This window comes from Hibiscus syriacus, unplaced genomic scaffold (genome assembly GCF_006381635.1).
Source record: "Hibiscus syriacus cultivar Baekdansim isolate YM2019G1 unplaced genomic scaffold, ASM638163v2 tig00110860_pilon, whole genome shotgun sequence".
Taxonomy (NCBI): Eukaryota; Viridiplantae; Streptophyta; class Magnoliopsida; order Malvales; family Malvaceae; genus Hibiscus; species Hibiscus syriacus.
In genome coordinates, this window is record NW_024062891.1 from 641,359 (window position 1) to 665,745 (window position 24,387).

Below are 24,387 nucleotides of genomic sequence, written 5' to 3' on the forward strand. Positions count from 1 at the left end.
ATATATATAAACTTCAGCTGCATAAACGGATGAATTGCTTTTGGATTTTCAATTGCTTGATACGCATGAAGAACAATCTTTAAAATCATATTTACATAAATGATAAAAGATTGGTTTCTGTCAATTACCCCACTAGAACTCATGCTATAACCGTTGGGCCGATTTCAATTTTGAACATAAATGTAAAATTCTTTTTTTTTTCCCTCTTAATTTCATGCTCCTAGACTTGGTAGCAAGAATAGTTGATTCAACGGGAAAACATTTCTACTTTCATACAAATTGGACAAAGCCAATCAAACATTCTTTTTGTTTTCCCTAGTGACCAACTCTAAAGTTGTATATCTAACCTTGCCCCAACAACCCACCCCAGAAGACTAAACATAAATAAACTGGAAACATGCATTGCCAGATGCAGAAATTGCAGCTGTGAAAAGAAAATAGGACAGTCAACTGCCACGGTTGCAATCTTTGCTCAAGTCCAGACACCAACACTTGTAATCAGATACAGAGATCTCATATAGTTCATCCGGGGTCTTCTTATCCAGTTCTGTTGATCGAAAAGAATCAAAGCCACATTTAGCTTTTCCATCACCAAGTCTGACAACCTGCTCATGGTCTTGGTCACGCATTCGCTTGTACAGTCTCATCATAGAGATAGAATCTTCGTATGGGTCATGAATTCCTGACTGGATATCATACCTGTTAAACAATACACCATGATGCTAGTGAAGAAAGGGGGTAAAAAGAAAAGGAGAATATAGGGAGAGGAGCAGCGATAGCAAATTTATTTGATCTAAAATTATAATGTAGATCCTGAAATAGCAACTTGCCCTAGATATGTTTTGGTAAGGTGCTTCAGTGAGTGGCTAACAAGATTCGTTTTCATCAATGGATGGTATTTTGCAGTGTCCCTGCACAATAGAAAAAAGCCAGTTTAATGGAAGACATTTCTATACAAAATAAAATTAAATAAAAAAGTATAGGGTTTAATAAGATGCAAGAACAGAGTGAGTTAATTTGTAAATGATATCTAATGGCCCCTATTGTACTCTGTGTTGCCGCTTGCCATTAATCAGTTATATGTTTAATATCAATACATATTTCACCTAGAAGTGAACTAGGTTACGCCAATTGCAGAGCAAGGAAATACAAGAAATGCAGCACAAAGGGTTTCTTTAAAAATTAATGGCGCCATTTTCAATAGATTCATTTGTCAAAAGGAATATTTATGCACTCGCTTCATTGATGGCCTTTGAAAAAGTTCAACCTACCTCTGCATATGGCCAGGATATTTCATCCTCAAGCAGTCCAAATCATGCCGTATACCATGACCCACGAGAAGCCTAGCCATCCCTCCATCAGGGGGTATACTTCCAACAGACTTTCCATTGTATAGTATTTTCGTGATTTTATCTTGCACTTCATTAAGTGGCATGGCATCTTTCAGATGGTCTTCTGTTAGCCCAGTTACTTCATATCTGAACATATGAATAAAGGCATGATACGCAGTCCGTTCCTCTTTAAAATGACTTTTTTTAATCAAAATGGAGAAAATGAATACCTGTAATTAGTGACAGGAATTTGGGGTTGAACATACGTATGCAAAATTATATTCTCATCTTCATCAACAAGACACACCCTAGAACAAAGGTCAATTGATCCATCACTTCCACCACCTACCATTTCACAATCCATAGCAATGACTCTTTGAACTTTACCATTTTGCGTTTCATCCATGATTGAACCTGCATTAGATTCCATACAAGGTGTGATCTTTGTTCCCTGCAACAACAACATAATATTTAGATTAGATCAAGTTATAACTCAAAACAAGTTATAATGTAATGTGAACGTGTTTTGAAAGTCCCTATACATAAGTTAACCAATTATCTAGTCTCAACCTCAGCCAAAATATACTTCTTTTTCCTTGTTTTCATGATTTATTTGATAGAACTTACAAATGAGGCATCCAAGGTACAAAAATGTTACAGACAATTAAAAAGGTGAAGTGGAGTAAAGCTCTATTAGTGACAAGGTTCTATATATGAACATTTTGATACTTTCACAAAGCTTACTTACAAGGGGAACAGGAGCTATTATGCGGCACATTTTCTTATGTTCATCAAGGTAAGAGGAGCTATCCAAAACTCTTAAACAATGAGTGCAACCTCGTTCTGCAAAAAACTTTGAACATTTTGTTTTCGATAATGGATCTACATAGAAAGAAAAAGATGAGAAACTGGCACAATAAAAAATTGAAAATTGAGAACAAACATGCAGATTATCTTACTATTTATATGTTCTCGCACTGATTCAAAAGATTTGCAGTGCTTTTGACACACCCAACATCTAGGTTGATGAACCGAATGGTACGAGATCTTCATGTGCTCTATAAGATGAAGCTTTCTATTAAATTTTTTATAGCATGCAGGGCATTTGTGCCTGTAAGAGAAAATAATGAACAATGAATAGTTTACTTAAATGACACATTTGGTACATAACTAATACCATAATAAAAAATCTTAACTATTACATGAATTTCAAAATAGTTTGTCTAATACAGAGAAGGATTAGTATAACACTAAACTTGAAGATACAAAGATGAGTAAAAACTCGTGTAAAAACTAATACCTATTCAAAATAGGTGATATATATTCCTTATCTTTATTCAAATTAAGCCATGTGAGCGGTTAAAAATTAACTAGTTAAGGTAGTTCATTACTGCCTCATGTACTAAAACATGAGAAAAAATTATCACTCCAACTGATCGATAGTAGCATAAGTGCGTTATAAGCACGCCCAACGCATCATCGTCACAGAACAAAGACAATATCATCTTAAAGATCTAAATAAAGAGAAAATCTTTCAGAGTATTGCAAGAACAAAAGGCTACTGAAGAATCAAATTACAGTATCATACTTCAATAAATTTAACTCTACTTGCTGATTCACTATGTATTCTTAAACTCGGTGTCAATAAATACAAGAAACAACAAAGTATGGGGTTAGTGGAAGAAAAGTTAAAAAATTTCAACAGTGTAGCTGAAAAAGCAGCATTAAGCAATTAACATAAAAAAACCCAGAAATAAAGAAAAACAAGTGACTCCCAGAAAATTACGAGAACAAAAAGGAACCAAGTAATGTGTTACTTTCTTTAGTACCCACAAGTAAAAATCCACTAAAAGCGAAGCGAACCAAAGATACATTTTCTTCCTCATATTTTCTAAGCATCCAAACATATCTCATAAATATAAGCAGCAATCAGGGAAGAAAAAAACAAAGAGCTTTAAGATGTAAATAGATAAACGGAACCTATGGGTTTGTGGTTTCTGAGGATCGGTGTCGGAGGCCATCGGAATCAGCACCGGAGATAAAAAATAATAAAAAGACGAGAAATTTCCCGGTATATAAAAACGTGGGGTTTGAAGGTTTTGGACCTTTTTGATAAAAGGAACTACGATGGCCTTTTGAAGGAGGTAGACAGAGAAAAATAACATAAAAACGGCGATGCCTCTTGTTAGGCTTTCGACCTTTTAATATAGGTTGAAGTCTTGTAGATCGTAGCATATGTATTTGCTAGATTTGGATAATTTTTGTATTAAATATTATTAACATTTTATAATTTTAATAGTGCACGAATAAGACGATTTTAGTAGTTGGGGTTGATATTCGTCTCAAGTTCAAGCACCAACATCTATAAAGTATTTGAGTGTTCATTTTTATATGGTAGAGTGTCTTTAAAACAAAAACCATCACTTATAAGCACCTTAGATTGATAAATATGTATATATTTTCAGTAGTTATTTTTTTAATTTTTTTAATTTTATTAATTTTTTAATATAACTTGTGTTTGAGACATACATATATGTGAATAATATGAATTTATTAAATATAACTTTTATATTTTTAGTTTTTTAATATTCATTAAACATAAAATTAAAAAATATGAATTTAAAATTTTGTAAACAAGGTGGATGTGTTTTATATTCTAGCTTATTATACAATATGTTAAGGAATACGAATATCCCCTCGAATTATTTAAAATATATTAGACATGTGTACAATTTATTCGAATGACTTATAATGTTACATAACTATGTTTAACATGTGTATATGTATGAGATGAGAGTGTATGGCATATATAGTGATGGTTTACAAGTATATGAAACTAAAAGCATGTTAGATTTTATTAATTCGATTATATGAATGAACCATTAAATGATCTCAATAGTTAAAAGGAAATATTATTCTCCCTTGAGATCATGGGTTTAAGCAGATGTGCCTCTAGAGTGTATGTGCGTTGTCAATGGTTAAGAATTATATTATTATTATTTGAACAATTCCTATCTAGAAGGAGGGGAAGGAAAATTTTGCTCGTAATGGGCATCGATCCAAAACTTAAGTGAGAGAAAAAATGTCAATTGAGAGTTTTTAACTACGTACTCTAAAGATTATTGACAAAAATATATTATTTTTTAGATAGTGAAGTTATTTGTCACATTAATGAAATGATCAAAATAGAATGATGCATAAGATTTTGTCACGTCAACGACAAGTGTTAACTGTTAGGCAATTAATGATTTCCATCCAACCTGGAGAATTTTGTCCACAATGAAATATTGAGAGCCAAAGTAATTTATGAAAAAAAAAATGAGAGTCAAATAATTATTAGTCAAACATTCGAGGTAAATTTTGATATTGTGTCAAAAATTCAAATACTAACGTAATAGTAATAATAAGATATAATTTATAGGAGTAAAATATTATTCAGCCCAAAAAGTGGAGTTATAAATATAATCTTCCGAGAAAACATAGAAACAGATAACTCTCATGAATCAATGACGTAATTAAAGTTTATTGTAGCTTAGATTATGCTGCAAACATTAACATTATCATCACGAAATGAGTGAAAAACAGAGCTGCCAATCGGCGGTTCCTTGGCCTCGTAAAAATCATAGGGATATGGTCGAGGCGGCTTCATTATCCGGTAAGGTGGCGAGTAAGGTTAACCGGTTGATGATACTGTCTATATCTATATGATGGCTGTGATGAAACGCTGGTGGCAGCGGTGGCGGCCATGCATAATTCGCTGACATTGGTCGTCCAAGGCCGCCAAATGGTTCGACAGTGCTCTTCTTCATGACGTCGGATGATTCAGTAATAGTGTCAACTTCATTACGGACAGCCTGATCGTCTTTGCCTTGGTCATTGACATTAGATTTATCAGCAAAAGAAAATGTTTGGTTCTTTTCCTTGTTTTGAGTCTTGGGGTTCTCGTAGGCGTGAAGCTCTGTTTTTTTGCCTAATTTTTCTGATACCGTTTTAATATGTGTAGAGGGTCGGACGATGCCTCGAACCGTTACCAGCCCATGTTTGACATCTATGTCGACATCATCCACGCATAGGTGACATGATCAAATGAAAAAAAATAAGTTGATTTAGGACTCAAAATAAGTATAATGTTGAAGTTCTTTCATGGAGGAAATATGCCAGTGATTTTCTTCAACTTTGATTTTAATTTATTGGGGCATACTACATAGCACTGAACATTCACTTTCAAAACACATCTCTGCGAAGGGATTAAAACAAAGGTAAACCATGAAAAAGGATATTATGGGGGTTAAACATATATAAAAAAATGGGGGGGGGGAGAAGTATTCATACTGGGACATTTGGAGCATCTGCCACTGGAGACTAAGAAAACCTTAGCATAAACAGAGGAAAATGGTTGATGGGATTAAAGGGAACGAATGTTCTTTCAACTTAGATGACAGTAAAGAGGAGCTATGTCATGTAGTTTCGTGTTCCTTGAAGCGTGTTGATGGAAAATCGCCTCAGTGACCAAAAAAAAGTTATAATATACGATTTTAACCAACTTTTTTTGGATTTGCCAAAATGACCAACAAAATCGCAACGCGAAATAAAAATCGCAACGCGATCCCCAGAATCGCAAATCAGTTTCCAAAATCGCAACGCGATTCTTGAAAATCGCAATGCGATAGTACAAATTCGCATTGCGATTTTCCAAAATCGCAACGCGAATATGAAAATCGCAACGCGAACACATAAATCGCAACGCGTATCCGTAAATCGCAACGTGTATCCGTAAATCGCAACGCGTATGGGTAAATCGCAATGCGTATCCGTATATCGCAACGCGTATCCGTAAATCGCAACGATAATACATAAAATCGCAACGCGTATCCGTAAATCGCAACGCGATATTTAAAGCGCCATTATAATCGCTACGCGTATTTTATTTTCAAATTACAAAAAGAATATTAAGACAAAATCCCGTAATCGCAACTCATAACCTAAAACCTAAAATCACAACTCACTCCCATCTCCATCTCTCACTCTCTACGGCGAAGAAATCCGTCCCCATCTCGAAGATTTCCGTCCCCATCTCCGGCGAAATCCCTCACAACCATTCACGGTCAGAAATCCTCACAATATTCAGAAATGGAAAATCAACCTCCGAGGGTTAGTTTTTTTAATTATTTTTATTTTGAAATGTTTGCATTATTGTAGGTTTTCATATTGAAACTGATGATAAGTTTACTGGTCATTTCAATAATAGATTAACCATTTCACTTAGATTTCATTTCGCGTTACGATTCTGTCGTTGCGATTTCATTTCGCGTTGCTATTCTCTCGTTCCGATTTTCAAGTTAGTATTTGTCTTTGTCTTTGTTCTGTCTTTTGGTTGAAGTAATGCAATCCATTCAAGTTTCAATTTGCAGAAGAGTCGCAACGAGATAAATGAAAATCGCAACGAGAGAATGACTGTCGCAACGAGAGAAATGAAAATCGCAACGAGAGAATCGCAACGCGAAATGAAAATCGCAACGAGAGAATCGCAACGCGAAACCAAAATCGCATTGCGATTTTCATTTCGCGTTGCGATTCTCTCGTTGCGATTTTCATTTCGCGTTGCGATTCTCTCGTTGCGATTTTCATCTCTCGTTGCGATTTTCATCTCGCGTTGCGATTCTCTCGTTGCGATTTTCATTTCAACCAAAAGACAAAACAGTGTTGCAAATTTTAGTTTCAAGAATAAACTACTACTTTTTATGTTTATGTTTTTGGTATATCTTCACAGTGTAGTTTTTGGTATATCTAACTTGGTATGTTATTGTTTTTGTAGAAATTTTTTTCGACTCAATTGACCTTGAGAAATAAAGTCAGCCTGGCCACTACAATTGCAAAGAAGCTTTCACCTGCTCAAAGACAATTGTTTGAGGAAACCTGCTTCGGGCCATGGCTGAGAGTACAGCATCCGGGTGGAGATGCTAATTTGACCCATTTGTGGCTTCAGACCATGACATCAAATCTACCCGACAGTATACAACGTGGTGAGGAAGAGATATGGTTTCATTTTCCACCAGCGTATACTTGTTTTGGGCGGAAGGAGTTCTGCTTAATCACTGGTCTACGATTCGGACACGATGATGTAGGCCGGTACACTCGTCATATCGCCCGCCCATCATGGTTATCCCGGGTTTTTCCGGATGAGTCAATGGAGAAGCCGAACCTACATGTCGACGACCTGAAGAAATTGTTTAATAAGAAAGCTGGTTTCACTCGGATGGATGACGTCGATGTTGTCCGAGTATGCATTCTACTACTTGTGTATGCCGGCTTTTTAGGCAGAGAGGCCAGACAACCTATTCATCGGGAGCTAATAATATTGGTAGAGGACCTGAATGCATGGAATCTGTTTCCGTGGGGTTCGTATATATGGAAAGCTACCTGGACTAAGTTGTCGTCTGCCTTTGATGACCGCAAAAGTTTGCGGGGCGATGGGTCCAAATACACTTTGTCAGGCTTTTGTTTGGGCCTTTAAGGTAAGAATTTCTAAAATTATAATTAATTATTTAACAATTACTAATTTTGTTATTATATTTGTTTGTAGATTTGGATATTCGAGGCTTTCCCCAGCATGCGTACATATGCAATAAAAACGTCAAATGATATTCCCAGGGCTATTTCCTGGAAGAGGAAAACTCTGTTGGATTGGGAAGACTTAATACCATATGCCACAATAAATAATGTAAGTTAACACAAATACTTTCATATAATATATAAACAAGTTATTAATAGTAGACGTTTAACTTTGTTTGAGTTTTATATTTAGGAGGCTAACATTCCATTACAAAGACTGACACCCACGGAGGAAGAGCTTGCCACTGATTGGTGGCAAGCTAGTCAGAATTTTTTTGATGGCACGGATGATGAGCAGCATCCACTTCCTCCAATTCGAGAGCCATCACCTCACCTAGAGCCATCACCCGATCGACCCGACTATACACCTCTAGAACGAGAGCCATCACCTATCCCGTCACATCATCGAGCCTCTTCTCCACCATCACCTCATGATAGGCGACCGGCAAAGATGCCACGACTCCTATCTCCCTGTTCTCCACCTCCACCTCAACGGGATGAGTCAAGGGAGTTACGTGATGAGGTCAATGCCTTGCGTGAGGAGATCGTACTCTACGCGATAACGATGGTGCATGGCGTGTGGAGGTGTCAACTTTACGTGGTGAGGTTGCCGCTCTACGTGAGATGATAGTATCGTTGCAGAATGAGGTTCATACTCTACGCAACGAGGTAAGTTTAAGATTTTCCATATTTAACTTAATGATAAATTTACTCGTAATTTCACTTAGATTAGCCATTTCACTTAGATTGCTTAGTAAATTTATTCGGTTGCTGCCAATTCTGCTAAACTGTGTATTCTTTAACACTGTGAAATAGTATTTGTCTTTGTTTTGTCTTTTGGTTGAAAGTAAATTTGTTCGGTTGCTGCCAATTCTGCTAAACTGTGTATTCTTTAACACTGTGAAATAGTATTTGTCTTTGTTTTGTCTTTTGGTTGAAAGTAAATTTGTTCGGTTGCTGCCAATTCTACTAAACTGTGTATTCTATAACACTGTGAAATAGTATTTGTCTTTGTTTTGTCTTTTGGTTGAAAGTAAATTTGTTCGGTTGCTGCCAATTCTGCTAAACTGTGTATTCTTTAACACTGTGAAATAGTATTGTCTTTGTTTTGTCTTTTGGTTGAAAGTAAATTTATCCATTCAAGTTTCAATTTGCAGAAGAACAAATAGTTTACTTTCGCAACACGAAACTTAAAATCGCAACGCGAAACCAAAATCGCAACGCGAAATGAAAATCGCAACGACAGAATCGCAATGCGAAATGAAAATCGCAACGAAAGAATCGCAACGCGAAATGAAAATCGCAATGCGATTTTGGTTTCGCGTTGCGATCTTGTCGTTGCGATTTTGGTTTCGCGTTGCGATTCTGTCGTTGCGATTTTCATTTCGCGTTGCGATTTGGTTTCGCGTTGCGATTTAAGTTTCGTGTTGCGAAAGTAAACTATTTCTTCTTCTGCAAATTGAAACTTGAATGGATAAATTTACTTTCAACCAAAAGACAAAACAAAGACAAATACTAACTTCAGAGTATTAGTTTGAAACATATTTTTCTTTGTTATCTGATGCATTTTGTGAACTATGATAGAATAATGACTTGGGTGAATACAATGCAAGTTTGAAACATATTTGTCTTTGTTTTCACTGTTTAAATATCATGTCTGTTTATTTACTGATTTTGTATTTAATTATTTAGCGGCCCGATAGAGTGGATGCTTTACGTCGGGTTATGCTTGCACGACGGAGTTCACGCATCAGACAACGTGCACGTGCTATTAAGTCTCCGTACACCCCAATAGTGCGAAGACACCGCAAGAAGAAGCCCGACTCGCCTGTCATCCCTCAAGAGTCCACTCCTATCGTTGAAGAGGCCCCCCCTATCATTCCTCGAGAGTCCCCTCCCACCGTTCAAGAGGCCACTGTCATCATTGAAGAGGTCCCTCCCACCATTCAAGAGCCCGATTCACATGGCCTCATATGTAGGCTTCTTGAGAAACCCTCTGACGTGCCGGACATGATGGATTCAAGTTGGCTCTTGTATGAGTTACCGGCCAGTACCATACCGGTATCTGAAGAGGAGAGGGAACAACTACCGGACACAATTCTGGATAACACCCTTTGGGCTAAGACCGTGTTGATTTTTATCTACATGAGCGGAGCCAGGGGTGTTTCACTGACATATGCAAGCTCACCGATGATATATATTTGTTGCTGATCGGTCTTGGTGGGGCGTATTATTAGGGGTCGAAGACAATGGCTATTTCGATGGGGGGGTAAGTCTTATATTTTCTTATATTTCAATTTGATTAATTTTTTTTTTAAATTTATGTAAGTCACTAATATATGTCTTTTTTTGTAAAACAGCATATCGATGCGTGGGTGACACGTCTTCTAATAATAAGAAAACTTAAGAAAAATAAAAATATACGATATACAATTATGCCGACGTCTTTTCACGCCGTTCACTTGAAGAATGCACGAAATGAATCATTTGATTTGGGCAATGGACAAGCTAAACTTATCCTGCATGGTGGGAGGTCGATAAGGTTAGTATTTATTTTAGATTGAGTTTAAAGGTTTTATAAAATAATGCGCAAATGAATGAATTATTACTTATGATTGCAGGTGTTTATCCCTGTTTTGGAACGTAAACATTGGATTCTCGTCGAGCTTCAGCTCCCATCCCTTAAGACAATAGTGTATGACAGCATGATAAATTACATATCATTGGCTGATTTAAGAGATGTTATTAAGGGATGGAGCTCTCATTTGGCTAAATTCTTGGATGCGATCAATTATTGGACTCGTTCTGGAAACAAGAAGCCAAGAAGCTCAATATTACAGTTATTAGAGACGAGACCGCGCCACAACAAACGAGCGGAGCCAGAGGAGATTGTGGTCCTCTCGTATGCTTGGCGTTGGAGCGTTTGACGAGGGAGCATCAAGTATCTACCTCCCACCGATAGAGATAGAGCTGCAGTAGGCTTGTGGTTTCGGCATTATATGGCTAAATCGATATATACGAGACGCTGCCTACCTGCATCTGCGTTATAAAAATGTCCATAAACAATTGGTAAGTTTATATACTTTGGTTGAAAATGTTTGGTTAAGTACCTAGAATTCAATAATTGCTGTTTGTAGGTTTAGATGTGTAGAAAGTGTTGTTTGAGCAAATGTTTGGTTTCTGCAGGTTAATCTCAGAAGTGAACTGCGTGAAAATGATGTATGGCTGCAAAAGTTGATTCAATAGTTTAATTGATTGTTTTTGATTGTTTAATTGATTTGTAAAAGTTGATTCAATAGTAGATGATCGGAAATAAGAATTATTGCTTATTTTTGATTGTTTAATTGATTTGTAAAAGATGATTTGTAAAAGTTGATTTGTGTAATTGATGCGAATATAATTCTTATTTGTGCTTGTTTAATTGATTGAAATGTAATGGTTGATTTTGTTGATTTCAATCTGCATTATGTTGAAGGCAAAATTGACTATCGCAATGCGAAATGAAAATCGCAATGCGAAATGAAAATCGCAACGAGAGAATCGCAATGCGAAATGAAAATCGCAATGCGGAAATGAAAATCGCAATGGGAGAATCGCAATGCGATTTTAATTTCGCATTGCGATTCTCTCGTTGCGATTTTCATTTCGCATTGCGATTTTCATTTCGCATTGCGATTCTCTCGTTGCGATTTCATTTCGCATTGCGATTTTCATTTCGCATTGCGATTCTCTCGTTGCGATTTTCATTTCCGCATTGCGAAATGTAATGGTTGATTTTGTTGATTTCAATCTGCATTATGTTGAAGGCAAAATTGACTATCGCAATGCGAAATGAAAATCGCAATGCGAAATGAAAATCGCAACGAGAGAATCGCAATGCGAAATGAAAATCGCAACGAGAGAATCGCAATGCGATTTTCATTTCGCAATGCGATTCTCTCGTTGCGATTGTAATTTCCGTGTTGCGATAGTCAAATGCATGCCTAATAGTGATAACAACTGAATAACAAGAGTTGGTTAAGTCAAAATGGTTGGCCTGAGTCATTAATTCAACTGAAAATGTTAAAAGTTCACACATAAAATCCACATAATACAACGTTTGCATTTAAAAATCACCTAAGTTAACAGTCCCAAAAGGTGAAGCCAATTGTGATTGGGATTTTGAAGATGGTTGCCTTTTGCTTGACACCATATGAGCTTTGGATTTTGATGAGGATCCATATTTTGGTAGAGGAAAAGATGATTTTGATGGCACTGGTGATCCACATGTCAACCTTGTATGACCATTTTCCTTGCACCGACTACATGTCGATCTCTTCTTCTCTTCACCCTTAGACGGTATACGATCGTGACTTTTTGGTCGGCCAGGTAGCCTTCTGTCCATGGCTGGTGGCAAAACTGTTTGTAAGTCATCTGGTATGTCCCACTCAGAAGGATGTGGAATAGGGTAGACAATCTCGGCATAAGTCTGTCGATAAACTTCTGTAGTGTAGCAATCCATAGCGTATGCGCTTGAATCATCTTGGTTTAAATGAAGAGCAACTTTATAACATGGCCACACGGATAACCAGATGTTTGCCATTTCATACAACTACACGTCTTTGCATTTAGATCGACTAGCCCATTTAAGTTATTATCCAGTACTTGAAACAAAGTGTTTGAACATGGTTCAACTCTCCATGACGTTGACTTCACAACACGTTTCGTTATCTTTTTTTCAGTCCATGGTGTAACACGATGTTCCAATGTTCCTGTAAATTTAAATAAACAATACTTAGTAAAATATATAAATATGATAAGTTACGAATTCAAAGAAATAATACCTGCATGGTTTCTTTTCTTGTAGTACCACTGTTGAATAGAGGCTCGAAAAAACTCCATTAACATAGTAATGGGTAATTTCCGGGAATGACGACTTAGAGCGTTGATTGATTCTGCACTATTAGACGTCATGAAACCATATCTTGCTCCAAGTTGATGTACTCTTGACCATCTTTCAAACCCGACATCTTCTAGTGTTTGAGCACACTGAGGCAAAACACGTCTTAAACAATTATATGCTTATTGAAATCCACTTCCCGATAAGCTTTTACAGCCTTCCAGTATGTCCATTTGTGCTTTTTTATACCAGCAGACCTTGATTTTAGATTTCTATACAAATGAACACCACAAAGTCCATGAAAAGCATCTGGGAAACACCTTCTAACAGCGTTGTCAATTGAGTTTGCCCTATCGGATATGATTGTCAGATTGCTAATAGGACCTATGCAATCCCTAAGATGCCCCATAAACCATGTCCATGAATCAGAGGTTTCAGATTTGCCAACCCCGTAAGCTATTGGCAATATCCCATTGTTAGCATCCATGGCTACTGCTAATAAGTTTACTCCAAGGTATCGACCTTTCAAATGTGCTCCGTCAACTATAATAACTGGGCGCATGCAAGTAATAAACGAACGAATCTACAAAATAATATACACAAGAAATATAATCATTTAAATGTGAAATGCATGTAACTAACAAAAATGAGTCAACAAAATTATATTGATTTACTAACCGTAGCACCAATGGCGATAAACAGCAACTCAAAGCGTCCATCTCTATCTGTTTTGATATGAGTTACCGACCCAGGATTTTTCAGCTTTAAATTGTGACAATAAGCCGGCAGTTGGGCAAACGATGCTTCTGGCGACCCCCTCAACAATTCCAAGGCATAACATTTGGCTCTCCAAGCTTGAGAATATGATATACTAATCTTGAACCGAGCATTCATGTCAGTCATAATTTCATGTCCCCGATATACCCTGCCATTCAAAAACATTAACTCAGCCAGAAAACCACCCAACACCTTTTTGTTTGCCTGTCTATGGTGAGGAAAAACTTGGGTTCTTGAACATGTATGTTTATCAATAAAAGTCCTAACTTGAAACATTTTGCAATCTTTTATTCTCTTTGCAATCATACGCCACGTACAGTTTTTGTCAATCATACACCTTGTTTCGAAACGATCTTTGCTTGATTTGTTAACTTTTAGTTGATAGCCATCTTCCACACATTTCGTATACAAAGCTATCTTCAAGTCTTCCTTTGTATCAAAACAATCATCTTTCTTGACACGAATAACTTTTGTGTAACAATCAACTGTTTTCTTTGCCAACTCTTCTTCCGGTAACTGAAGTAATTCTGGCATTTCCAGTTATACTCCCGTGGGACTTTTTCTTCTTCTTTTTCTTCTTCAGGATTATATGAATTACAGAATGGATGTTCAACATGTTCATTCACAGTCGTAACTTCCTCCTCATTATCATCAACAACATCTTCCTCGGCAACGGGTGTTTCATCATCAAAATTCGGGTATTGACCAATATTAAAATCATTACACACATGGTCTGTTTCTTCTTCTGAAACATCATCAAAATCCGTGTATTGACCAATATCAAAGTCCGGATATTGACCAAGACCAAATTTCGAATACTAACTAGTACTCACAATTTTTTCTGTTGGCTCATCATCGTCTAACTGGTCAATACGAAAACCGGAATTTGGTGCTGAAAGTTGATTGAGATTTGGATTAGAGAAAGGTTGTGGGTTTTGAGAAAAACTTAGTTGATTACTACCCGCTACTGACCCAACAATACTACTTCTAGGTTCAACAACATACAATGTAACATCATCTTGTGAAACACTAATGTAAGCAATGAATCGTTCAACATCTTCATTGTCGGTTAACAAATAAACTTTACCATTTCTCTGATAAGATAGCCTAAATCCACTTAGGGGCTCTAAATTCAATTTATTTGAAACACGTAGCATTAGAGTTTCATAAGTTAACTTTTGTAAAGACAATTTTAGTTGAAGATTCATGGGTAAAGGCATATATTGTAAAACACCATGAACATTATCCCATGACCCTCCAAAACACAAATCTATCCAAACATGATCAACATTAGATGATTTCATGGTTGTAAATTAATTTACTAAACAGACGAGCTGCGAAACTAAAACCTGTTGCCGGATTGGGAAGGATGTCGTTGGATATAGGAACGGATGTCGCCGGAGAGAGTGATAGATGGAGATGGAATGAGTTGCGATTTAGGGATTTAGTTTATGATTTCAGTGTTATATACCCAAAATTTCAGTGTTGTGATTTACAGATTCTCGTTGCGAATTACGGATTATCGTTGCGATTTACAGATTCTCGTTGCGATTTACGGATTATCGTTGCGATTTACAGATTCTCGTTGCGATTTACGGATTATCGTTGCGATTTACGGATACGCGTTGCGATATACGGATACGCATTGCGATTTACGGATACGCGTTGCGATATACGGATACACGTTGCGATTTATGTGTTCGCGTTGCGATTTTCATATTCGCGTTGCGATTTTCCAAAATCGCAACGCGAATCCGTATATCGCATTGCGATTTTCAAGAATCGCGTTGCGATTTTGGAAACTGATTTGCGATTCTGGGGATCGCGTTGCGATTTTTATTTCGCGTTGCGATTTTGTTGGTCATTTTGGCAAATCAAAAAAAAGTTGGTTAAAATCGTATATTATAACTTTTTTTTGGTCACTGAGGCGATTTTCTCTAAAAGAAAATCTCGATGATTTTCCCTTTATTTTATAATACTTTGTTGTAAAATGGGAAAAGATTATTTCCCATAAATGATGTAAGAGAAAAATAAGATATCTAAAAACCCCATTCGAAGAAATACAAAAAAATTGCCTTTAAATCAGGTTTGATTGATTGCCTTTTTTTGGGTTATATTTGATTAATGATTATATTGCCTTTAATATTATAACTTTTGGGTTATACTTGGTCATCCTAAGTTCATACTCAACAATGTAACATTTCACAGCATTTCACAGCTGCATTTTACGATTGCAAATAAATTTGTTGATACACAAACCCACATCAATTTGTGTACATTACTGCAAAGCGGGATCAGTGTCACTATCCTTTCCCAATTCAGAAACTACTTGAAGCAAAAGTATCTTAAATCAGATGCTAAAAGTACATTGAATTTGTCGGTGAATGCATTTCAGCCTCCCCGAGCTTCTCTTCTCGTGGCATCGTGAAGCAATTCAATGTCAACTCCATCTGGAGGTAGCTGGACATATCTCACAACCGAACCTCTGATAAAACAGTTCCTCACTGAAAGCTGTAAATCAATTCAACCAATCTTTTAAACATTGACATTGAGTTTGACAGGTTTATCTGGTTCCAACAGAAACCAATCTTTACTAGCAGCAAACAAGTTCATTATGGTTCAGTTGAATCAGTGAATGCTCAGCTCCCTTCAGAAAAAAGGATTACCTCCTATTTAGAGTACTCAGCACATCACTAATAATGTTAAATTTTCTTATTTGGTTCAGTCGCGAGACTGTAATTGGAATGCCATTTGAGAAAATATATAAGCAAACTGCATTTATCGTCATTTCATTATGGTTTGACGGAAATTGATCAAAGTCATTAAGAATAAGGTAAAATTGTAACAAATCTTACCAAATTTTGTGCCGATTGGTAATATCACATTACCGACTCGAGGGGAAGTTGTTGATCCAAATAAGATAATATGATCAAGGAATCATACATTTCTGCAGGTAATGTAAGATAACCCAAAATGCCCCTACTGGTTCTTAAACTTGGGCCGAATCCCATGGCAAAATTGGGATGAAAATCTTTTAAGTAATACATAATAATAATAATAGAATGAATTGTTTTCAGGTAACACATAATATCATATATTCTGTAGTACAAAGTGCAATGTTCCCGAATCCAATTTTCTTACTATTGCTCCATAACCATGGGTAAAAAATAGGAATAAGACATTCCCATAAAAAAAAATGCTTATGGAGTTTCATCTAAGTATAAACCCTAGAAGATAAAATTATCACTATCATAGCGCAGGGCAGATACAGACCATTCAAGCAAAGCAAAAAAAAAAAAGGTAAAGAACAAAATACAACAAAAGGATTCAATTTTAACAGAGGTAAAGAGCAAGCATTTTAGAAACAGAAGTACTAGAGAGTGATAATTTAAACTAAGATGAGAGGTTTTGGACTTTAGGTAGTTGAGAAAGGAAAATTTTACCGTACTCACTCACCACCTATGTAGAAGTAAAGCAATGGTTAATACTAGTTAATGCCAATATTATGAAGTAGCTATATCTGTATAGCACGCAATGATAGATATTCAGTATAAAATGAGCTAGAAAAAAGATAACCTAAATAAAGGAAGGCATAATGTAAAAAGAAGGAAAAATAACAACCCCTTAATTCAACTTCCATCAATCTCATGTTTACCTGATTTCTGTTTTCTCTAAGACTAGACTAAAAAGAACCCTAAATTTTTATACACCTATTTTAAAGTAATTCCTTGATAAAACCCAATGACCATCAGAAAAAGGAGGCGCAAATCAATTAGCGGAGGTAAGAGAGGGGGCATACCATGTGAGGATACTTGTCTTGATCGACAACCCTAGTGTTCTCGAGCTTGATATTGAGGTATTGATCAACGGAGTGAAGGGTTCCTCTAATTGCTAAATCATTCTTCAGCTCCACCGTCACTTCTCTTCCCACTAAGTCCTTGAAATACGAAAAGAACAGCTGCAGCCCCCAACAATGCAAGGAACAAAAAGAAAATTAGAGCGGAGCGCATCCGAATTAGGGGAATAGTTATGAGAACTAAATTTAAAACACCTAAAATTATAAAGAAAAGATTACTTGCAGGGAAAATAGGTTTCGGAAGGGGGGAAGAACAGTTACCATGATTTTGATCCCTCGAACCAAAAGGAGAGAGTTTTCTGGGTTTTGTTGCGATGAGAATTTGATAGAACGTAGCCTTTCTAAAACCCAACTAAGTAGTACAACAGAGCTGCAAAAGAAATCCAATGACCTATTACCCCGTTGCTTAATTACGGATATAGCCTCACCTTTCATTCGGCGGGAATATGTTTTTTTTTTCCGCCATTTTCTTGGTAAATTTTTATTATTAGCCCCTTCACTATGTATAAGTATGAATTCAATCATCCAGAACAAACTAGATTAAGAGGTTAGTCTAAATTTATGTGGTAATTGATCTAAATTCATCAATAAATAGAGCAGAATATTAGAAGGGAAAAAAAATTAAACATTAGCATACAAGCATTCAATTGTTAGTAACAATATTAATAGAAAGTAACACATAAACATGCAAAGCTCAAAATATAAATCCAAACAACCTCGCATAATCATATTCTTAATTTCTAAATATTTACATTATCTTTCAAATTAAGAATACATACCATGGAATCTTGACGAGGCAAGAAGAACGACAGAAAAACCAAAATAATGGCACTGACAAAGACTTTAAATCTATTACTAGCAGTGGAGGTTAAAGACATCCAAGAACTTAGCTAGAGAACAAATAGTGGGCAAAGCATAAGGCACTTGTATGTACCATAGCAAACTGGCCAACAACATCTAGGCTAACAACAAATTTTAGCGTAACTCTTGCGAGTTGCGACGCTATTCATATGACACCAGAAAGAAGTTCATTCCTCAAATTATCATCCCAGGTCCCTACTAATTAACCAATATAAAGCACAAAAACTGAAGCAGAAAATACCCAGGACACACCCTTTTTGAACCTGGGAACTACGAATTACAAAACAAAGAAACACAAACTAACCCACGTGCGATTATTACTGGGTAGAAATTCCATAAAAAAAAAATTACAAAAGAAGAAGAACCGTGATTAACACATAAAACCCTCAAAACCAACCAAAATTCAAGCAATCCAATTCACTAATATAAAATCAGAAAATACCACCCTCCCTAATTCAAGCCAAAAACTAAGTCAAAGACCAATCCAGTGCGAGAAGAAAAATTACCACATGCTGCCGCGATACTAAGCGTATAGGGGTCTCTTTCAAGCGTCCTCCCAAAATGGCTATGCAACTTATGCCTCTCTTTACCGCTTTGATCCAAAAGTGAGAGCTCAAAAAGCGCCTAGCGTTGGTCACCGGAATAATTTCAGGTTAAACGAACACCAAAATTACATTCAAAATGTTAAAAATGAGTAAATTAAAAATTCTAGGGTCCAATAATCGACGATAATAATGACTAATAGCAATCAAAGGTGACCAACTACGACAATAGTGAGCGTGTCCGACGATGAGATATTATAGTTCAACATAAGATCAAATTGATATTTTATATAAAATTTAAGGATTAAAATAACAATTTATTTAAAATTTAGAGTTAAATTAATATTTTATTTAAAATTTAAAGATCAAATCAATAATTAACCTCTTTGATTAACATACCACATATTAATCACATAAGTTATAAGTTACTGGATCAATAATTAAAATGTAACAATTGACAATATAAATAATCGCATGAACCCTGTTGATTTCGGTGATAAAAGAATTGTTGTTATTCCTTGAGGTCCCGGATTCGAGCACCAGGAATGCCAGGGGTATGAGCCTTCAATGTCAAAGGGTTGAGAGTTATATTTGAACATATACTATCTTGTATTTACCCTAGATTAATAAATAAAAAAGATAATATAAATAATCAAATTTTAATAAACTAACAACTTAAGTAATTAAAATATAAATTCTTTAAAATATAAATTTTAATAAACTAACAACCTTTGTTATCTCTAATAAGGGACTCGACAGATTGAAGATGTCGTGGAAAAATCGATTGGCGTGAACCCCTGCAGTGATCCTATTGGTCCAGATAACAAGATATGTCTCGGTAATACCTTTTTGCGACAACATTAACATCTAACCTATCGTTCTTGCACAACTCATTTTAGTCGAATGAAATCCTAACCTTATCTCTAAGGTGGATTAGGCCTAGTTAATACCTAGAATCCCTTGTTTATGTAGTTTCTCCCTAATTTCTCTCGAATACTAAGGATATTTTGCCAAGGTATTCTCTTTAACCCTCAAAACCTCCTAAGAAAATGCTACTCTCATAGCTCCTACAACCTTAAGGCATTAAATTTCATAAACAAAACAGATTGAAGCATAGAAAAACAACCATTCATTGAAATAAAAACTTAAACATCCAAGCGAACTCCCACCAAATAGGATTAGTTCATGGTGGGGTTCGAAATAGACAAGCACAAAGTAAGTTTCATCCGTTCCTTACAACCCAATAACAAAATATGAAAGCAAAGAACTAAGGGAATGAGGAAAAGCCTTCAACGTGCACTGCTGGAGCTTCTCTCAGCCACCACGAACTGCTCCCAGCGATCTAGCTCCTATCGGATGCTTAGAACGCCACTCCCTTAGGCTTGTCAAGGAGAAATGCCACGACAAGTAGGATTAACTGAGAAAAGTAAGACTTTCTCTCTCTAACTTTTAAGCTCAAATTGGCGTGGGACCAAAAGTCTTTTTCATTGTGGCTTCATCCTCTATATATAAGGGGAGAAAAAAAAAACTTAGGAATTGGTGTTGAAATTCTTAGGATACCCCCAACTTTGCTTGATTCTCGTTAGGATTGGGCAGTGGTTCAACATGAGCATCTGAAAATAGCCCATATTGGGTGGTTGGCTGAGCACCTGACATCTGCAGCATGGTCGGCATGGTGCAGTATGGCACGTGCAGTGCTAATCCAGGTAGATTTCTCGCTCTTGGTGAAAATGGGGGACAATTGGCTTCAAAAATATCTTCTCGCACTTTGCTCGTTTTCGAAATGCCAATCCAACTCAGCATTTTCATTCTGCTCAGCGGTCTCCTACTTCATGGCATTTCATTTTCTCTCTTCCTTGCTCTCAATTTCTGCACATCATTAGACAAACACCTTCCCCATAAAGCAACATTGATGACAAAATAAAATGCCGCGGCAAAACAAATTTCACCACATGCAAATATATGTTCCTAAATGCATCTACATGGTCCTAAATGAGATCTTAGACATTCAATAACTTAAGTGAAAAGTTCCCAAAATATGACCTTTTTACAGAGTTATCACACCCCCAAACTTAAGTTATTGCTTGTCCTCAAGCAATGGATAGTATTAAGCAAAATAAAAAAATACCATGGCAAGTTCAGAAGTAGAATAGTTATATGGGATAAAATTTTAGCCCTCAACATCTGGCTTCAACATACTAGACTAGTTCGAGAAATCAAGTATTGTCCCCTAGGGAAAAATCATTTGTGTGGGTGTGTGCGTGTTTGTATCCAATCCATGCTTAACAAACTTAAAAATTTTCTAAGCAAGCTTTATTAATTTGCCATGACATTTACAAATATTTACTTCACTTTGTTTTCTTTTCTTTCATTAACTCTGCTACGAGAGGAGTCAGCCCATTACTTCTACAATCCCACACTATAAGTGAAAGGGAGCATACCTTCCACCCCCGAGCTAGTCAGGTAGTGTCATCCCATGACTTCTTTCATTCACTCATATGCCATAGCTGCCATTTATTTAACTGCAGTTTCCAGGAAATACCGTGGCATAGCGGAGTGTCTCTCTACAGATATGTCGAGGCATTTATTCACAACTTCATTCATTTTTTCTTTTTTATGGGGTTTTCATCATTCAAAGTTTTATGCCACGACATTTAAGAATTCTCTTATAAAAAATTTCTAAGTTTCTCAAGCATGGAAAGCATACAATCGTGTATTTAAGGGTTTCAAAGAAGTAAGTCCCAGAGTTGGTTCTATCATCCTCAACCAGTCATGTACATTCAATCATAGCCATAAAAAATTCATCATCATCAGACATCCTTAATTTACTCTAGAAAACTAATTCTACATTTACTAATGTCATGACATATTTATTTTACTAATAATATCATGCAATGATTGGAGAACCCTACTTCCCCCAAACTTGAGAGAAGTATTATCCTCAATGCTTACTAAAAACTAAGGTAAAACTAGACTACATACTATGAAATGCAATGCAATACAAGGTACCTTGACTTTACGCTTGTGGTGGTACGACGATCGTGCGATGTGTGCACTTCCAAAATTGTGTGGGGCTGGAGTGTTCAGAATCTGATGTTGGTACGGTTGAAAGTTGTATATACCCTAACCTTGCAAAAAAAAATAGTCAATTAAAAAGAAGCGAAATAAACATTTATTTATGAATAGGAGTAATTTTAAAATGCCACGACATCCTTAAAATGCTGAGCCAATATCAACTTCATGCAAGAGAAGTGAAGTCTTGTCACGCAATGGTGGGACTCCTTGGTATGCTTTCAGGCGCTGGCAATTGACTTTAAAGACGGACCCATCGTCCATGTTCTTGATATCCACAGCGCCATACGGGTAAACATGGTGGACTTCGAATGGTCCCAACCATCGTGACTTCAGTTTGCCAGGGAAGAGTTTGAGCCTAGAGTTAAATAGGAGCATTTTCTGACCAACATGAAAATGTCGTGGCAAAAGCATTTTGTCATGTTGCTTCTTCGTTTTTTCCTTGTAGAGCTTGGCATTTTCATATGCTTGTGCTCGAAACTCTTTCATTTCATTCAGATCGAGCAGTCGTTTCTCCCCAGCTAGTTGTGTGTCAAAGTTCAGCTTCTTGATTGCCCAGTATGCCTTATGTTCTAGCTCAACTGGCAGGTGACAGGCTTTTTCAAATACCATATTGAAGGGAGACATTCCCAAAGGTGTTTTAAATGACATCCGATATGCCCAGAGCGCTTCATCGAGTTTTGGGAACCAGCCTTTCCTTCGAGGGTTCACCACCTTCTTGAGAATCTACTTGACTTCACGGTTGGACACTTCATCTTGCCCACTTGTTTGTGGGTGATATGCCGTGGAAATTTTATGTTGTACTCCATATTTCTGTAATGCATTGGCAATTAGCTTGTTGTCAAAGTGGGTGCCCTCGTCACTGATAATGGCTCTTGGTGCTCCAAATCGAGTGAAAATATTCTTTTGAAGGAACTTGAACACCGTCTTCGAGTCATTCCCTGGTGTCGCAATTGCTTCAACTCTCTTGGATACGTAGTCCACCGCGAGTAAAATGTATAAATTTCAAAAGAAGATGGGAACGGTCCCATAAAATCAATGCCCCAAACATCAAATAGCTCTATCTCTAAAATATTTTGCAGCAACATTTCGTATCGTCTGGAAATGTTCCCAGTACGCTGGCATCTGTTGCATGCCTTGCAAAATTCGTAGTCATCCTTAAATAGTGATGGCCAGTAGAAGCCTGATTGGAGGACCTTGGCAGCAGTCCTCGCACCTCCAAAATGCCCTCCACAGGGTGTTGTGTGGCAATGGTGTAAGATATCATGTTGCTCCTCTTCGGGGACACACCGTTGAATCATTTGATCGACACATTGCTTGAACAAGTACGACTCGTCCCAAAAATAAAACTTGGCATCATGCAGAAACCTCTTTTTACCCTGGCTGTTCAATTCATATGGAAAAACATCACTAACAAGAAAATTAACGAGGTCAACGTGCCATGGAATTGCCATGGCATATAAAATTTTCTTGTCAGGGAATTCTTCTTTAATATCAAAAATGTCATGGCATTCTGAAATGTTTTCTAGCCTAGACAAATGATCTGCAACCTGGTTTTCAGTATATTTCCTATCGATTACCTCTAAGTCGAACTCTTGTAGTAGTAATATCCACCTAATAAGTCTAGGCTTGGCATTTTCTTGTTCACTAAATATTTTATAGTTGAGTGATCAGTGTGAACTATGACTTTGGTGTCTATCAAGTATGGCCTAAACTTATCAAATGCAAATACCACGGCAAGTAATTCTTTCTCAGTAGTAGTATAGTTTAATTGTGCCTCATTCAAGGTACGACTAGCATAATAAATAACATGAAAGATTTTACCTCTATGTTACCCAAGCATAGCCCCCACGGAAAAATCACTTTCATCACATTAACTCGAATGGTACCGTCCAATATGGGGGAACCACGATCGGTGCAGAGATAAGTCTTTGCTTCAGCTCTTTGCATGCGCCATGGCATTTCTGATCGAACACGAACAATTGGTTCTGTTGTAGCAGGGTGCACAAGGGCTTGGATATCGTAGAGAAGTCCTTGATGAATCGTCTATAAAATCCAGCATGTCAAAGGAAACTCAGAATGCCCTTGACAGAAGTTGGTGTGGTAACTTCTCGATCACCTCAATCTTGGCTTTGTCTACCTCAATGCCCCTTGCAGAGATTTTATGGCCTAAAACAATGCCTTCGGTCACCATGAAGTGGTATTTTTCCCAGTTCAGCATGAGATCGGTATCCTCGCATCGCTTCAGTACCTTTGTCAAATTGCCGAGGCATTTTTGAAAGTCATCTCCAGAAACAGAAAAATCATCCATGAAAATTTCTAGAGAATCCTCAACCATGTTAGAAAATATGACTTGCATGCAACGCTGAAAAGTTACCGGGGCATTACAGAGTCCAAAAGGCATTCTTCGAAAAACATATGTTCCATAGGGACACGTGAACGTCGTCTTCTCTTGGT

General features: G+C 36.8%; 2 protein-coding genes across 2 annotated transcripts; both read right to left on the minus strand.

Annotated features, from left to right (window-relative positions):
• Positions 1–37: 37 nt before the first annotated feature.
• On the minus strand, positions 38–3,493 carry LOC120143678 (apoptosis-enhancing nuclease-like). Its single transcript, XM_039157935.1, has 7 exons — positions 3,312–3,493; positions 2,291–2,442; positions 2,080–2,213; positions 1,562–1,782; positions 1,272–1,478; positions 831–911; positions 38–699 (listed from the first exon to the last, which is right to left on the minus strand). The coding sequence occupies exons 1-7, from the start codon at positions 3,350–3,352 to the stop codon at positions 447–449; spliced, it is 1,089 nt and encodes a 362-aa protein (XP_039013866.1). The 5' UTR covers positions 3,353–3,493; the 3' UTR covers positions 38–446.
• Positions 3,494–15,873: 12,380 nt separating this feature from the next.
• Positions 15,874–17,822, minus strand: LOC120143675 (sm-like protein LSM2). The gene is made up of 3 exons (XM_039157933.1): positions 17,717–17,822; positions 17,399–17,557; positions 15,874–16,110 (listed from the first exon to the last, which is right to left on the minus strand). The coding sequence occupies exons 1-3, from the start codon at positions 17,717–17,719 to the stop codon at positions 15,991–15,993; spliced, it is 282 nt and encodes a 93-aa protein (XP_039013864.1). The 5' UTR covers positions 17,720–17,822; the 3' UTR covers positions 15,874–15,990.
• Positions 17,823–24,387: the final 6,565 nt, after the last annotated feature.

What these genes read in the sequence shown, in the direction of transcription:
- LOC120143678 (XM_039157935.1), bottom strand. Translation starts at nt 3,352, where the DNA reads ATGGCCTCCGACACCGATCCTCAGAAACCACAAACCCATAG. An exon ending in CAGAAACCACAAACCCATAG is followed by an intron (nt 2,443 to 3,311) that starts GTTCCGTTTATC and finishes TTTCTCTTACAG; the next exon opens with GCACAAATGCCCTGCATGCT. An exon ending in TATCCTGGCCATATGCAGAG is followed by an intron (nt 912 to 1,271) that starts GTAGGTTGAACT and finishes TCTATTGTGCAG; the next exon opens with GGACACTGCAAAATACCATC.
- LOC120143675 (XM_039157933.1), bottom strand. An exon ending in AAGACAAGTATCCTCACATG is followed by an intron (nt 16,111 to 17,398) that starts GTATGCCCCCTC and finishes ATTGATTTACAG; the next exon opens with CTTTCAGTGAGGAACTGTTT.